Source organism: Acyrthosiphon pisum, chromosome X (genome assembly GCF_005508785.2).
Source record: "Acyrthosiphon pisum isolate AL4f chromosome X, pea_aphid_22Mar2018_4r6ur, whole genome shotgun sequence".
NCBI lineage: Eukaryota > Metazoa > Arthropoda > Insecta > Hemiptera > Aphididae > Acyrthosiphon > Acyrthosiphon pisum.
Window position 1 is genome coordinate 90,420,459 of NC_042493.1, and position 17,191 is coordinate 90,437,649.

At 33.5% G+C, this 17,191-nt stretch overlaps 1 protein-coding gene across 1 annotated transcript in view; it reads left to right on the top strand.

Moving 5' to 3' along the window:
• LOC100570201 (irregular chiasm C-roughest protein) overlaps window positions 1-12,138 on the top strand; it is a 254,376-nt gene extending 242,238 nt beyond the window's left edge. The window contains exon 11 of the mRNA XM_029491102.1: window positions 7,199-12,138. Coding sequence (XP_029346962.1) covers window positions 7,199-7,630 — 432 coding nt within the window. The 3' untranslated portion in view covers window positions 7,631-12,138. The remainder of the gene's footprint in view (window positions 1-7,198) is intronic.
• The last annotated feature ends 5,053 nt before the right edge of the window (window positions 12,139-17,191 follow it).

Below are 17,191 nucleotides of genomic sequence, written 5' to 3' on the forward strand. Positions count from 1 at the left end.
CGCTATATACATATTATAGTGCGGTTTTGGCGTTTATTATAAAACAGTCGCATTATTAGTGGCAATTAATGATAGGTATAAAAATTATTAATGCGACGCGTTCGCTTGCCGTTTTACCACTATTTCTGCAGTAAGTAGGCAATGCACACGTGGATTGCGTTTCTAAAAGAGGAACAATGAACGCACGTATTGTTGTTTGCAACATTATAATAAACTACAATAATATAAAATAATAATAGGGCTGTAAATTGAATGCACCGTATAAACCTTGAAAAATGCATCCTAAATCCCCCACGGAAAATGCAGTTTGATATGCACTTAAAATTCTAATGAATGCGCACTGAAATGTGCATTTAATATTTTTGAACAATATCTATAAATTAACAATTTAAAAAAATAGAAAAACAACCTAGACTTATCGAAAATAAAAAACGAAATTTCCATGCTTAAATTTTGATTCGTAAGAATTGTATTTAAAATAATCTAATTTATTTAGGTAGGTGTTTGAAAATGGTATTAATCACAGTTATACCTTACTGTCTCAATGTGTGTGAAATAAAAATATATTCTATACGATGTGTGCGACCATCCATATAAACCGTTTACGGAAATCGCTAAACATAGGTATACTGCAAAATGCAATAAAAATTGAAAAACATGACCTACAGGCAACAATATCTAATACAACAGTATCTGACAAGATAAAAAAAAATACTTTTCTTCTGAAATTGCACAGATCTGATATACAGCTGATTACAGACGTTTCAGTGTATTATGTAATACGTCATATAACTATACCAAAACTATATTTTAATCCGACATCGATGCATCCCACTCGAGTTTTTCGTAGTTTACCGTTTTTTAATCTTTAATTCCGCTCCCTCTCCCTCACCCCCTCCCCAACACCCATCTACACACCCACACACTCGCGTCCGTCACAAATATACGCGATTCCGCGATTGCCAAACAGCGCATTCACGTTTAATAACGCGTATTGTATAATAATAATAATAACCCATTTTGTGGCATTATAATACATGTAGGTATGACATTAGTATATTATAATCTATATAATATGCGAACAGCGAATAATACTCGATTAATTGAAAACGCTTTTTATCCTTTTCGGCGAATAGCTAATTTTATTTTATCACACGCTCGTATAATTGCGCACGCAAAGTCGCATATTATAATATAATACAGACGGCTTTTATATTCTCGGGTTTTTTAAATATATTTTTTATGATTTTTTTGCGTTCGTCGGATTGCGTCGTACGCATATTATAATAATATTATATTCGGCGACGGTTTCCAATCTTATTTCCCCCTAATTTTTGAATTGTCGTCGACTACTGTTGTAATACTAAAAGTTGCAGCAAGCACTTTCGATAAACATTTCTTATACCCTATACTCGATGACAACGATAGCAGCTATATTATATTCTTTTGGGCTTGAAAAAAAATAACCTTTTGCGGGTCACGTGACATCATTTTATGAGGAAAGATTTGAAAAAAATTCAAGTGCCAGTATTCTGACGTGTTCATAGGTCCTACCTATAAACTATTTTTTCCCAGGTTGATGGAGTTCTTAAAAAAGTTCACCGAAATTAATTTTAATATCAACTGTTGTGAGTATTTTTATTTTTTTGTCTGTCTTAATGTTTAAATTAAATTAACAGCATTAGCTTCATTCAATAAACTCACATATATCAATTATTTGTTTTTAATAATTTGGCTTTGACCCTCTTCCCTCCCCCTTTTAAAATCCTATCCACGCCTCTGCTCCAAATGACGATAATATAATATGGTATTATGGTTATATAATGATAATATATAATATTATGTCGATAACTGCAGATTTTCATCAATGTCAGTTGTAGGTAACACAATATGTATTACACTTTGAAGTTTAAATAAAACCCGTAAACCAGATACCGCCGCGGCCGATTACGTTTTGCGGATAGACATTTTTCATATTTTTCCACACGATCACACCGCGAAAATGCACGCAAAGCATCGTGAATAGAAAAGCTTTTCCGCTGTACTTACCCATACATCCAAATATGCTCATATCGCACTATAAATCACCGCGACTTCCCATACCTATACGACCACTTGGATTTTCATAACTCAACTGAGGCTATTTATAGAACACGTCTGTTATGAGTAAACGTGACTAAGTTGATTCGAAAAAGGTCGATCGGCGTCCTATAATCCTACGATCTGGTATGCTCAAGTATTACGAAAGTTGAATCGAAATGATTTCTAATTAGGTTTTAGTATTATAACGTCGTTATTTCATTGAATAATTTTCGGTTCGATGAAAATATTATTATTATTATACACAGAGTATATTGTTATAACACTCAAGACTGGGTAATTACGAGTTAAAATGTTTAAGTAGAATTTAATAGGTAGTTAAGTTGCATGACAATAGTTGTTTTTTATTTTTAAACGATTAACGAGAGTTTACTGTAATGCTATATTATTATAATTAATAGCATAATCGTAGGCAGCGCATTAGAGAATCCAATACGAACATATTATTACCGATCGACCACAGATCAATTCCGGAAAGTACCCATATAGACCGTTTGTGATTTTCCTATTATAGCAATAGCATTATTATAACTCGAGTACTTGCCTACCTAAAGGTATATAAAACATTAAAGCCTAGGTCAAGGAGGTAGGGTACTATAAATCTATGGCGCTTGTCAGCCGTTGGATAAATAGTAACGGGCATACGAAAGTATTTTTATTTCGATGCTAAATAGCTTGCATTATTTAAATGATAAATAACAAAATATTCTTCATCACATCTAAAATACGGTATTAATTATAAAGTGTTGAAAGTTCAGACATATATTTTATAATTTTGTAAAAAGTGGCTCATTATAAACTATTATATGAAAGTCTATATATTTTCCACGACGAATCCGATCAAATCAAAACAGAGGGATACGTGTATGGATACAGGAGCTTTTGTAATATATATAATGCTGCTTCTGTTTCATTATGAATAACCGACTAAATCTGATACTTATAGGAACAAAAATTAGGTACCTACATAAAAGATAATAATATGATGTGCATACATAATATATAGGTACATATTATATAATATGTACGAACGTTATAATACCGGAAAGTGAAATTTTCTTAAGACTCTGTCCCGTGAACCGAGGGCCGAGATCCTATAATAGTTCTAGGTCTCAGGTCCTATATAGGTCATAACCTGTGGAGAGATCAAGCTTTTACGGTATATAACTTCCGTAGGTATATACCTAACATGCGATACCGTAATAATATAATATTATGTATAAGTACATGTGACGCATACTTGTCTACACTCGCGTGTGTGTGTGAGTGAGTGTGCGTGTGCTTTATACGTGCTTACCAGTGCGATAAAAGTTTTCTCCTCGTCCGTTTCGTTCGGTGCTGTGCGATTTCGCCGTTGCCGGGAAGGTATATCCTCCGGGGAACGGTCGCCGCCCCCCCCCCCACGCCCCCATCGAGTGGACACAATGATTTATACACACGGCCCGAAATGTCCGTAGGTGTGCACACACACACACACACACACACATATATATACATGTGTGTGTGCTTTCGAGACGTATCCAACGCATATATGTTTACGCTCAGGCAAGAAGGTGTGTGTGTGCGACACGGGTATGTACATTGAAATCGTCGAAACGCGCTTTTTCGTCTAAACTCCAATAGTAATCGTCCCTCGCCCAAACTGAGAAAAACACCTGACTATATGGTATATGTGTGCCTGTACACATATATAGGTGGAGATTGCTGGTAGAGCGGGTTCATCACGCTGGAGGTCCACCGGGGGGGGGGGGGGGGTGCAGGCGAGAGAATCATTTTGTCCATGGCCACCTGAAACGGACAAAATTGTTGTTACGGTTTTCTTAAGAATTTCTTTCTTTGAATTCAAACTGTCTCTTTTTTTTCATAGTATATATTTATTGATCTTAGAAACATTTTATAGCTGTTCGTTAAATTGCCTGTACAGCAAATAAAACCATGATATAAATTAAAAATTAACCTGTGATAAAACTATAAACGTGCGTGGTTACTGGTTAGGTATACCTAATAGGTGTACAGTACGACTAAAATATGTATTTTTATTTGATAAAATAAATTTAAAATATAGCAATAATAATTAAGTAGGTAAATAAACAATTTTAGGAGTGTAAGACTAAATCATAAAATTAAAGTTGTAATAGGTCTTATATATACAGCCATATATAGGCACACCTATAGTAGGGTTTCGGGGAATTCAGATTAGCCCCACCCGAGTGGGGATTTCAGCCCCCCCCCCTCTACGTCCATAAACCACATAGTATATTAAAACCTAGGGAGGATGGGTTATAACTCTACCCCTCGTCCACAACTCATTCGATCATATTACAATATGGCATCTTCGGACACATCATAATTCATCATATAGCGCGGGCATGCCAATTTATAGGACTCATTTCGTGTCCTGCAATTGCGTCCAAACATTAAATAATATATTATATAATTGAGAAATATCATATAATATACGGTAGTTGCGATTTTATACTCGAGATTTAATTCGACGTGTAGATATAATATTATAGAAATTCGCGTTAACAGGCCGTCGCACCGAAAAGTTGTCGTCATCGTGTCTTGTCCGCAGTTGCATATCATACCTATACTTATACTTATAATTACTTACCTATATATTATTATTATAGTTATCTAGAGCCAAAAATATCGTTATTAATAATTTATTCACTTTTTAAATGTCGTTAACATAAACTGCGGCATAGATGGAATAAAAAGAAAAAGAGATCTTTCTTTCCCTCCACCACAGCCAACGATGCCGGTCCGGCCGGTGAAGGTGAGACGTAAATACGGTATATACCTAATGCGTCCATCCGCCTGCTGCTAAGTATAAACATTAAGACTTAGGTACCTGCATTACATATTATTATACTATTTGAAAATGTAATGGAAATTAATAATTTAACTTCCAGAATGTTTACTTACATAAATCAAAGCTCTATAAGCGCGTCCGTCCAAGATTTTTTTCTTAAAACGCGAGACAGACATATTATTTTGTTTTTAATTTTTTTTCCAGCTAAGGCAAACCATAAAATACATTATGACATAGAGCGGTTCTCTAATACCATGATGCAAGAAGTACTTATTTGGTATTAATTTGTATACAAAAATATTAATTATTTGATATAAAAAAAGTGAATTGACGAGAACGAAAACGCAGCGTGAGACACTATCTATCTGTAACTTATATAATTATATTATAATTAATTAGCGATAATTTAATAACGTGATAATGATGGTTTTCAAGCTGCCCAGGCTATTAGGGGTGAATTGATGATTAATAATAATATGTCAAACTCGGGCGAGTAAAAAAATAATTTAATGAGTTAAAAGTTTAAAGTAGGTAGTCAATTCAGTGTTTGAAAATATTTCGGACCAGATAATATGATCAAATTAAAATATAAATAATATAAAAATGTCGACTAATTATTTAAACTCGAGACTTTAATACTCATAATATAATATAGTACCTATGTACATTTATGGTAGACCTCGTAATATACCTACTGTTTTTGCACCGGGCATCGTACAAGTCCCAGGGACGGCCCTATATCAAAAAACAAAATTGCTTTTATAAAAATAAAAATACACATTTTGCATTTTTTTTATCGCTTTATTTTAGTGCGTTAAAATCCCATTCCCGACGCTATTAGGTCCGTCATTATGTTGTTGAATTATTATTATTAAACTAACTGTCCCGCCCGGCATTTTACGTGCTAAAGATTTGTTTATTTTTTTATAAATATATTTATAAAAAAAGTGTATAATATACCAGAGAGTCGAAAAAAATTCATGTGGGTTGATAAAATAAGCTACAAACACCCTCCAATTCTCAAGGAATCTATTAGTATAACTTTTTTTTATTGAAAACACGGTCCAGTAGTTTTCGGGTCTATGTTGACTCCGGATAAACCAACGCAAACTAAAAATATAGTGACCAAATGTCAAATACCAAATATCAAATATCAAATACCAAATATTATTATACCCGATCAATTATAATAATATATTATGTAAGTACCTAACCCTCTGGTAACCATAATGTAAAAAAAGAAAAAAAAATACTAAGCTGCTACTACAACTAGAATGTATGTATATTATGTAACCTGCAATGGCAACCATTTATGTTTTTATATAAAAAGATTCATGGAAAAAGGCTAGTTTCTCCCAAATTTTTTAATTTTCCCATTTTTCTTTTCGTAAGAACCTCACTCGGGATATTACAAACATTTTTTTTTAAGAAAACACTGTGCCAAATATCGGCTATAGGCCGTTCTCGTTTAATGCTGTAACCAACGGACAGCTTTTTATTTCTATCATCTATAGATTATTATAGAGATATAAGCTCGGTAAATTTAGCAATTATTTTTTTCCGTGGACGTGACAAACTCAAATTAAACGTCTTAAGGAAGTGAATATTCATAACATATCAGTAGAATGGAATAGGTACCTACCTATAGTTGGTATAAAATGTAAAACGTCCGATCGTTCAACACGCCCACAACTATTGATACCTAGTGTGTTTATAAGTATTATATACCATAGATACTATCAACTATTATGACCATTAATTACCGTAACATTAATTAACAAGTTTGATTTTATCGTGGTCTATTGTCTATGATGGTATCGCCGCTGTTGATGTGCCTGATGAACCTGATTTGATTGATTCACCACGTCATTTATAGGTACATTTTTAATATTTACGTTCATATAAAATAATGATTTAAAATATATTATGCAAAAGTTAATAATACACTACTAAAGGTACATAAAAATAGTTATAATTGTATAATACCTGCATGAATACCTACCCGATAAATAATACGAGCGTTACCATAATATTATAAGTTTATGAATAATGGGTAGCGGCGAGTAGGTCTGGGGGGGGGGGGGGGGTTATAACAACATAACAAAAATATTAAAAGTCACCAAATTTACAGAATTTACGTGTTTTTTGTCGGATATAGTATATATAAAAAAAAAAATTAAGTAGATTGTACATCTCTAGATGATCATAAATCATAATAATATTATTATTATGACGATTATGCGGCTGCGATTTTAATTTCTACTTTTTTTTCGCCCCTCGCAGGACCGGCCGACCAGCAGCAACAACGGCTACATAGCTGCCGACAAGCTGTACGACCTAAACCCAATGCCGCCGCCGCAGACAGTCATCGCTCTGTCCTCGTCGTCGTCCTCGTCGCCGTCGCCCAAACTGTCTTTGGACGCGACCGCCAGGACGTCCACCGGCGGCGACCCGGCCACGCTGCTCCAGTACTCGGCCACGTACGGCAACCCTTACCTGCGGCCCGCGTCCGCACAGTGGCCGGCGCAGCCTCCGCGGCCGCTGCAGAAGTACGACGCGTACGGCCGGCCCGAACCGCCGCCGTACAGCTCGGTCGGCAAGGGCAAGCGGAAAACCGCCGCGGCCGGCCACGGTCCGTCCGCCGCCACCGTGCCCGTCGGGCCCAACTATCACATCGGCGTGGCCAAACGGCAGACGCTGGCCACGCACGTCTGAACGGCCGCTCGAGGAGTCCGCGGCGCAACAAAGGCTGATGAAATAGTCGTATTATAATATTGTTATATAATGTTATATATTATATGTAACCATCGTTTGTAAACGATATCGTTATAACGAGATATGCTTATCGCGTACGATATAATAATATATTTTATTATAACGATGATGATATCACGTGTTATGTAAAACCCCAGACGGTGCACTTCTGCATTTACTGATGACTCGAACCTGCCCCGGTGCAGTAGTATCACGTAATATGAAGAATAAATTATTGTACAACACCTTTACTATAATATTACAATGGTCAGGAATTTGACGTGAGTGCTAAATATCAGTTAAGCGTACCTAGTTAGTAATCAATAATTTATCATAAGATTTGTTTTTCCTGTTAGTGGAGATACTGAATCGAGGTAGGTTTTGGTATGTTTACATTTATGAGAATATTACATGACTTGGATAGAGAAAATGCACCGTCTGGTTTTATAATATAATCTGTGATGATATCGTGTGTAGTAAAATTTATATTTTATTTAGTGGTCGTTTCTCGAACTCTTCGAACACCTCGAACTTTAAGAAATTTCGAATAGTATATTCGGGCACAATCAAGTTCGAACGGTTCGAGTACGACGAAGAAGATTAGTTTTAATTTTTTTTTTTTTTTGTTTTGTTTTAAGTGCTCTTTTACTACTATTATTATATTTTAAAATTTGTTATGGTTAAATTATTTTTGAAAGTTTGACAAAGTTCGAACTGCGTTCTAGTAAAAAAATCAAGTTTGAGTTCGTGAAAAACAACTCAAGTCTTACCCCCCCCCCCCCCATTGGCTATCCATATGTTTTCATCACCACATAATAATTGTGTGTGGATCGCCACCGGAAGACCACCTCTCCGATTCACCCCTGCCAACCCCACCACCGAGCCCATGTTATACTTGGCCGGTGCGACAACCGATTAATATTCTAAGGTGTCGCATTTGTTTCCGACGGTTTGGGAAACCATAAAAAACGGCAAAAGTTCGTAAACAGATCAATGATTCGCGAACAACATACCTATAGGTACAGATATCTGTAAATCATAATATTATACCGATGGGTAAGCCGTCACAGACACTAAATATTTTACTGGACACGTCCTGTCTTACGCATCTTTCAATTTTTTTCCCTCTCTATTCGAATCCAACCGATTCGATTACATATAGAACATCTATTTTATATGATACGACACTATACAGGTTAATATTAATTTAGTACATATTTTACTCTTCGTTAGGTTTTATAGTGTGTAAATAAAAAATGTTAAATAAATTTCGATTTGTTTCCAACTGGGTTATCATCGGCGCATACAAGGTTTTGTTGGACATACTAAAAATTGTTCTGAAATGTTATTTTCGGAGACGCACGGTTAAATAGTTTTAAAAAATGTATATATAGGTGAACGAGAATCGAAAGAGCAACCGTAGGTAATATACACCCGAAGGCACAAATTGTCCTACCTACCTATAGGTACTTAACAATTTGTCGGAAACGCTTGACGAGAATAATTCGTCGGAAGTAACGCTATGTTTTCTGTCGTTGGAAATGGCACGGCGCATAATATACTGCAAAACTATACTGCACAACGACCAATTTTTATTTTTCAGACTTTCAACATGAATTTGTCGTGAATCGACACTACAATATATAATAATTTAATACCATCAACAAAATCCGTCATAACGTTTAGCCGATATCGAAACCCCCCCCCCCCCGCCCCGCGTAGGCGTAATATAACCCCCGTATACAGGTCCCCGCACTATTACGAAATCCAACTGAATATAATTTAAATGTTATTAAAAATGTAATATGTACGCGCAGCGTTATAATCACGTGGGCCGAGTCGAATTGCACTCGTTTTTTGGCCGAAGTGCTGCACCCGGGGCAGAAAGAGGTAATAATATACTGTTCGAATTTTGCACTCGTCATTTATTGCCTATATATATTACAATCCTGTAATCGTTTGGTTTTATTCAATATAATACCCACTTAGAATTTGTGTTTTGTTTACGGTTATCGACGGACGCGTCCGAAGAATAGGTAATTCGTATAATCAAATCAATGAACTATTGTTTAGATGTAATATATAATATTATGATTACGCGACACATACGCGTTCGTTGTCTCCGTTTTACGACGTCGTAGTACCTACGATATAGGAAATTTTTGTTCACTTGTTTCAATGGTGTGCTGTTAGTTTTAATGTTAGAATGAATATTATATTGACCTATATTATCAAACTTTTGGGTAAGAACATTATGTTTTTTTTTTTGGCATTGATCAGCAGGGGCTAACGTTTGCTTTCGCGTCACACTACTTGCCCCTACTGACCATCGTTTATTGAAAAAACCACAAAAAAACACGAGAAGTGGTGTGCCAATCCCCCACTTACTATCTCTAACAATTTAATATTTACAAACAACACTGGGCTCTATCCCCGTAATTTTGCTCTTCGAGCCACAACAATTTACTTAATTCAAATTTTTTATTCTGGTCTCCCTGCTGCCTGCATTTTACGCTCATCCGCTTATTCCTTCTTGCCCATGACCGCCGTAATGAAACTGACCTCTGCATCCCATTTGGACTTGGACCGTAACATTGCATCAACCATCCCCTCTGGAGTGATATCCATGTTGAGCTCCACTTCCAAACTCCGCCGTTCTCGCCACCACGTGCCGCATACGATAAACGTGTGTTCTGTGTAGTTGTATAGATTGTCACAGTACATGCACACTGCATTGTTCCTCTTATCGAATCTTAATAAATATTCGTTGAAACATCCGTGTCCCGTCAAGAACTGCGTCACGTGAACATTTATTTGCCCCCGCTTCCTGTCTCTCCAGGTTTCGATCGTTTCTGGCCTCTAATTTGGCGATTTCTGAGTCACTGCCATTCTTCCACGATCGCTCCAATTCTGTGTTTTCTAAAGCGAGCAGGTGAATCGGGATAATCCCGGTTATCACCATTATAGCAGCGTTGGAAACGGTGCAGTAGGCACTCGCCACCCTCAATGGGTGGTTTCAATAACGAACATTATATGTGCTTAAGCGTCGGCGAAAATGTCACGAATTAAAAATCATCAAAATATCTCGCTTGAAAATTTAAATAATTTTCTTACCTATAATAAGTCGTTTCACTCTAATATTAAAACTAACAGCACACTATTGAAACTAGTGAACGAAAATTTGTTATGACAACAATGCTTAGGCGTCCACTTAATATTATGATATCTAAATAAGTTTATTGTTTTTCTTATAATAATTACATACATAATATTATGTCAACAATTCAAAACTAATGACATGGAACTCAGTTTTTTCCTTCAAATAAATAAGTAGCTACAGTTTATTTAAATATCATCTTCTAAATTTGAAAATAATAATATAAAAATATGCATTTGTGTTTATTTCTAAATTAGTTACCTAACGTCCTTTTAACACCTACTCATTCGATTGAAGCACGCACGAAATAATTATTGTAATTATTATAGTCATCTAGAACTAATATCTGTTCATAAGTTCTGCTGAATGATCGGATCGAGTCCACTTCGAACATTATACCTTATCAACCCCCCGAGTGATGTGATTCTAACATTTCGGTTTGGATAATGAGTGCAGTTCGACAAGCCCCAAAGTTGTTCATTTAGACATAGTATTATATTATATCAATGTTACTGTAAATAAGCGTGTTCTCGGAAATAAAGTCATTAGATATATTGTGTTATTGCTACGACACCTGTTTGCAGCAGTGGAACGTCCTAGATGGTTTTCCACTAGATTAGACGCTTTTGCGAGCCATATATTAAGTATGCGATGCAGACATCGCCAAACGAAAAAAACTTCCTACTTTATTCAATTTTTTTTAAATAATATTAATGTCGATAAATGTCAAAATATATTAAATAATACGATTTGAGAATTTTTATATTGCCTATACCTGTATGTTCTTTTAAATTTTCTTCCAATTTTATTTTTTCGCGACACCCTGCTCTGGAATCCTGCTTGTTCCGACTGTTACAGAGTTAGGTTACACTATATATAGGTCAAGCAACATCCATCTCATAACAATATAAGTACCCTGTACGTCAACTCGAGTCGTCTCAGAGTCGTCTCAGAGTCGTGTCGTTAAAGTCTCCCGTTCGCCTGTCAGGTTAGGTACTGAATTCGCCATCACTTCCATTCGCATGCCGACCCTGCGGTCACCTCCTCCCATCAAAATATTATTATTTTTCCCCCGTTCGACTGTATAATAATACATCATATTATAAGGCTATAATATTATTATTGTTTAATTATATATCGAGGTATATGCTCCTCATAGGTGAAAATCTGTTCGTCGCTCGTCATATCATAATAATATACACTTCGACGTGGGTAATACAATGATATCGATGGCTTGAAGAGCGCTGCACACGTATACATAATATTATTACTATAATAGATGAAAAGTTCTGTGTCAACTACCTCCCCCCCCAAAAAAAAAATGTACCATCCAAGTACCGTTTAACAAAGTATAGCATAATATAATATTATTAAATTCTGTTTGTTTTTTTATATTCCCTTTATCCGTTTCTTATCTATATATATATATTGTATTACATAAGTAGATATCGACTTTTTAATTGTTGTAGATATTAGTGTACGATGGTAATGAAAAAGAAAATCCATTCAAGTCCTAAAAAACGGTGAAACTCGACTGAATAACAATTTCATACATTTATTGTGACTTGTGAGATAATATTTAAACAATGTATCGCGTATTATTGTCCGCTTTAATGATGGCCATCGATATACAATACGTTTACGAAAACTCGCCCAAAGTTTGGGTATATTTTATTATAATGACGTCGGCGGGTACGATTGAAACGAGACAAACCCCCTCACCGCGTAACCGCAACCACCATCGTAAAGGTAACCATTTTGCCTTCGAAATTTTAGTGCTTTTTTTTTTTGTTTTAATCCTAAACATTTATATTTATCTTTTGAGCGGCGGGTGCGCTATAACAATATATTAATATTATTATAATATATTGTACATTATATAGTATTTTGAGGCTGCGCCCTGTACAGGTGAACAATATTAATAAATTATTATTATTATTATTACATATTATAAAACTATATTATATTATGTGTTACGTTATTATAAATTATAATATATGTTTATATATATATTATAGTACCTAATATGATTATATTATATATTATATGAATGTGTTAGCCTAAGATAAATATTATATATATTATTATTATGTGTGTATTATTATAATTGTGTATCTCTACGTGTGTAAGTGTTTATGTTCCAAACAAATATGATCTATATATTATATATAATATTACGATAAATGTATTATTGAAAACATATTATAATTATTATTAGACGTTTATATACTATATAATTAAAATATATTATAAATTGTATTATTATTATTATCATTATTTACCTACGTTTCGATAGATAAGTATATAATATATATTATGTAATTTTTATTTTTATTATTTTTATTTTTTTGTTATTTTGATCGTTATATAACTATATAATATAATATTATAATAAAAATACATATATTGATGTGTATCGTTTTCAGAGATACGATTTATAAACTTATAGACAAATGTGTACTTAGTTTTTTTCTTTTTTTTAATTGTTTTTCTTAAAAATAACTATACAAACATCATTATGTAAATATCATGCCGATAATAATATATAATATATACCTACCTATTATTTTAATTTGTAATATAATAATATTATATCGTATTATGCCATTACTGTGTAAAAATCTACCTTTCATTATAAGTGTGTGAATATCAGAATATATAAAATTATAAAAGAATTTTGTGAAAATGTATTTTATTTCTACCGTTTTTGCCCTGCACAATTTAACGTTATAGGTACGCTGTGTCGGGGTTTATTATTATTTTTTTTTAAAAGGCACTATACTCGCTAGCATAGACCTCCGAAGAGTATTAACGTTTTTGGAAATATATTGTTTTATTTTAACGCACGTAATTAAAAGTTATTACGCAAAACAAAACGAAGACAAAGAAAAGGTTTTAACTTTTTTGAGCATATTATCATACATTTTTAATTTCATATTCCGAACAGTTTTTATTGAAAATTTCAGTATACGAACGATTCAAATTTTAAACGAGTGACTACTTGTAGTAACTAATTGACTTAGTTATATAATAATAAGTATTTAAAGTTTTGAAGAATGTGGTTGGAGTGGCTAACAGGGGTGAGTATCTTGCAAAATAATGATCCACTACAACACCACTCATCAAAACTTTAATTAAAAGGTGCTTGTAGATTATAATTCATAACTAAGCTCAACAACCTAATAATCGTTTGATTTTCCGCTCGGAAAATTGATTTTATATTGGTCAAAAAAATATTGAAATAGTAAGATAGTAAATTTAAAAAAAAATAAATATTTGCAAAAACGTTAAAATAGCTGCTATTATACCTTTGATAAAACCAGTGTACGCCTTTAAAAATAACCGCCCTGTATAAATGACGTAATTGGAAGACTTGACAAACGAAATAACTTTAATAATTTAAAAAAAAAAAGTTATTGCCTTTCAAACTAATGAGTCTTATATACATCAAAAGATGTTGACGTTTTAAAAAATCATAAAAATTAAGCCACTTGACATGGACAAATGTTCTTAAAATCCCAAGTTTTCTAAAATCCAGATTAACGAATTGGCTACTCGTATTTTGAAAATTTTAATCAGATTGAAATTTTGTGTTAATTAAAAATAAAAACGCTATAATATTATCCATCTAACAAAAAAATTATAAAATATAAAAACATTGATTAGAACAAAAGTTATTTCATTTGTCAGGTCTTCCTGTTAAACACTATATAATATAATGCATACTATTATACTGTAAATGTATGATTGATCCATTATGATATTATGTTATACAATAATTGAGAAAATATAAAAAAAATGTGTCCTGCAGGTGACGCTCGGTGGTTGACCGCAGTCACTAACGTGTTTTGAGGTCAAGCACCGAGCTGGTCACTAGCTCCCGGATGGGTGACCACCCGGGTTTTTAATGACAAATCCTCAACTACGTACGTGTTCCAATCAGGGACTGGAACCTTATGCATTTGTCAGTACTGGTTGTCCAAAAATAAATTAACTGTTCCGGTTCGATTAGGTTTTTTGATTAAAAAAAATAAAGGTATCGGTTTTAAATAATATCGGTACCGGTTCCAGGCAATTTAGATAACTTAAGGAATAATAATTTTAAATACCTATCCGGAATGGATTAGTCAATAGAATGAAAAATATTAGAAAACTCATATGTCCATACATAGTTTATACACACAACAGTAATCCCATTAAATTATGATAGATAAAATTATTTTATTTTTGACCCTAAAAGAATCTATTTAATTTAAAAATTCTGGTTAGGTTCTGGTACATTATTCATTAAAATAAAGTTTTCGGTTCTTAATATTTATGGAAAAAAAAAAATTTGAAATTATCCATAAACAGTTCAAAACATGTCAAAATATTTTCAAAATTGTATGATGTATGGAAAATAAAAAAACCAACATTCAGTGAAAATTTCATGTATCCACAGTTATTCATTTTTGAATAAAAAAAAAATAAAAAAAATCTAAAAACATAAAAACTAAAAATGTCCGTAAACAGCTCAAAGCAAGTCAAAATATTTTGAATGTCTTATGCGTATAGGAAATTCTGATGTAAACATTCAGTGAAAATTTCATATTGAATTTACTGTAATTTTTATAGAGTTGAACCAAAATCAAAATCGATTTTGTCAAAAACAGATATTGCGTAAAAATGTTCGTTTTTCCTTGATTTTTTTTTTTTTGTTTTTCCCTGCGCTTAAACTACTGGCAATTTTAAACTCTGACCTCCCCGATGCACCAACTCGCTTTCCCAACGAACGAGATACTGAAGTTGAAAATCGAAACATTATTTCAACTACTTATCGTGCCCCACCCCCCAAAAAAAAAAAAAAATTATTAAAAAAAACACACGTCGTTGTAAAATCAATACAGCATTTATCGTTCCGGTCAGAATCTAAAATTTTAAAATATCATTATGAGCTGCAGAATAATAATATTATCGTCATAACAATAAACTACTCTGTGACACTATTATTAATATTGAGAACCGTCTTTCGTTTTTGTTGTAAAAATAATCGTCGTTGTTGTATACGGAAAAATATGTACAAATGTTTATCATAACGACAGACACCTACGCGTTTACGGTAAGTGTGTATTGCTTATACTTATACTTATATATATATATAGTTTATTATTATAATATTATAATGTGCCTACACCTAGGTATAACGTTGCGCCCGCCGACGTGTTTCATCTCGGCGTCGTCATATCGTAATATATTATATATATATATGTGTGTGTATGTGTACACGTAGGGTTTACAAAAAAATAAAATAAAATACGTGTGTGTCGAACGAAACGTGAACTTACTGCTGCAATAATAATAATAATATAATATATGTCAGGGGCGTAGTCCTTCCGATGCAGACGCTCCCAACGTGATCTTTTTTTCCCCATCGCGTCTATATATATATATATATAGGTACCTATAGATACTTTTTGTCGTTCTGCCGGTATAAATAATATATTTAGACATTATATGGACCAATATACGTGAGTATATTATTATGTGACCTGCCACCGTGTAGGGTTTACGCGGTCTAATGTGCAACGTCCGGTGTGGCCTGCCGAAATCCTGTTGGGCTATACAAAAAAATGTATATAAATATTGTACGATTTAATATAGGTAGTAGTATAGGCACCTGATAAAAAATGTGACGGGGAAATATGTTGATTTTATAAAATATTTAACGATTCACGACTAGGTGTTTTGCAACGAAAACTATGAGAAACTCGTTTATTTTATTGTTGTATTTAAAGAACCGACACTATAAAAATCAAAAATTATCATGAACAACGGACTTGTCTTGTCCCATTGAACACGTTTACAAGACATACCATTATCATATTATAATAATATAATATTGAACGATCATAGTACCAGCAAACTTCGATATTTATCATAACAATAGTGACGCGTGGACATTTGCAATAATGCACGATTTTTTAAAGTTTTCGATTTTTAGAACGGCACAATAATATTACGATGGTGAAATCGTAGTTTTAAAAAAAACATATTCTGTAATGTTATTCTCTTGAAAATCAGAAAATGTAATACAAGATTCCTTTAGGTCAGTCGGTATAAGGAGTAAGAGTTAGGCAAATTATGTGACAAGTACATCCTGGTCATGTCAATGTTTTCGAGTTTAAATGAACATTATTTAGTGTACGTGCGCCACATACAGCAGCGTATCTCGACGCGTCCTCACACTCGCAGACACATGTCAGTATAATATTAAATTAGGAAAAAGTAAGTATTCGATTACTTTACGAGTGGAGTACATAATACCTCGGCCGTGACAAAATTGTAATCCTAAAGAAGGCTGGTGCGATTTTCGTTTTGTAAAAATT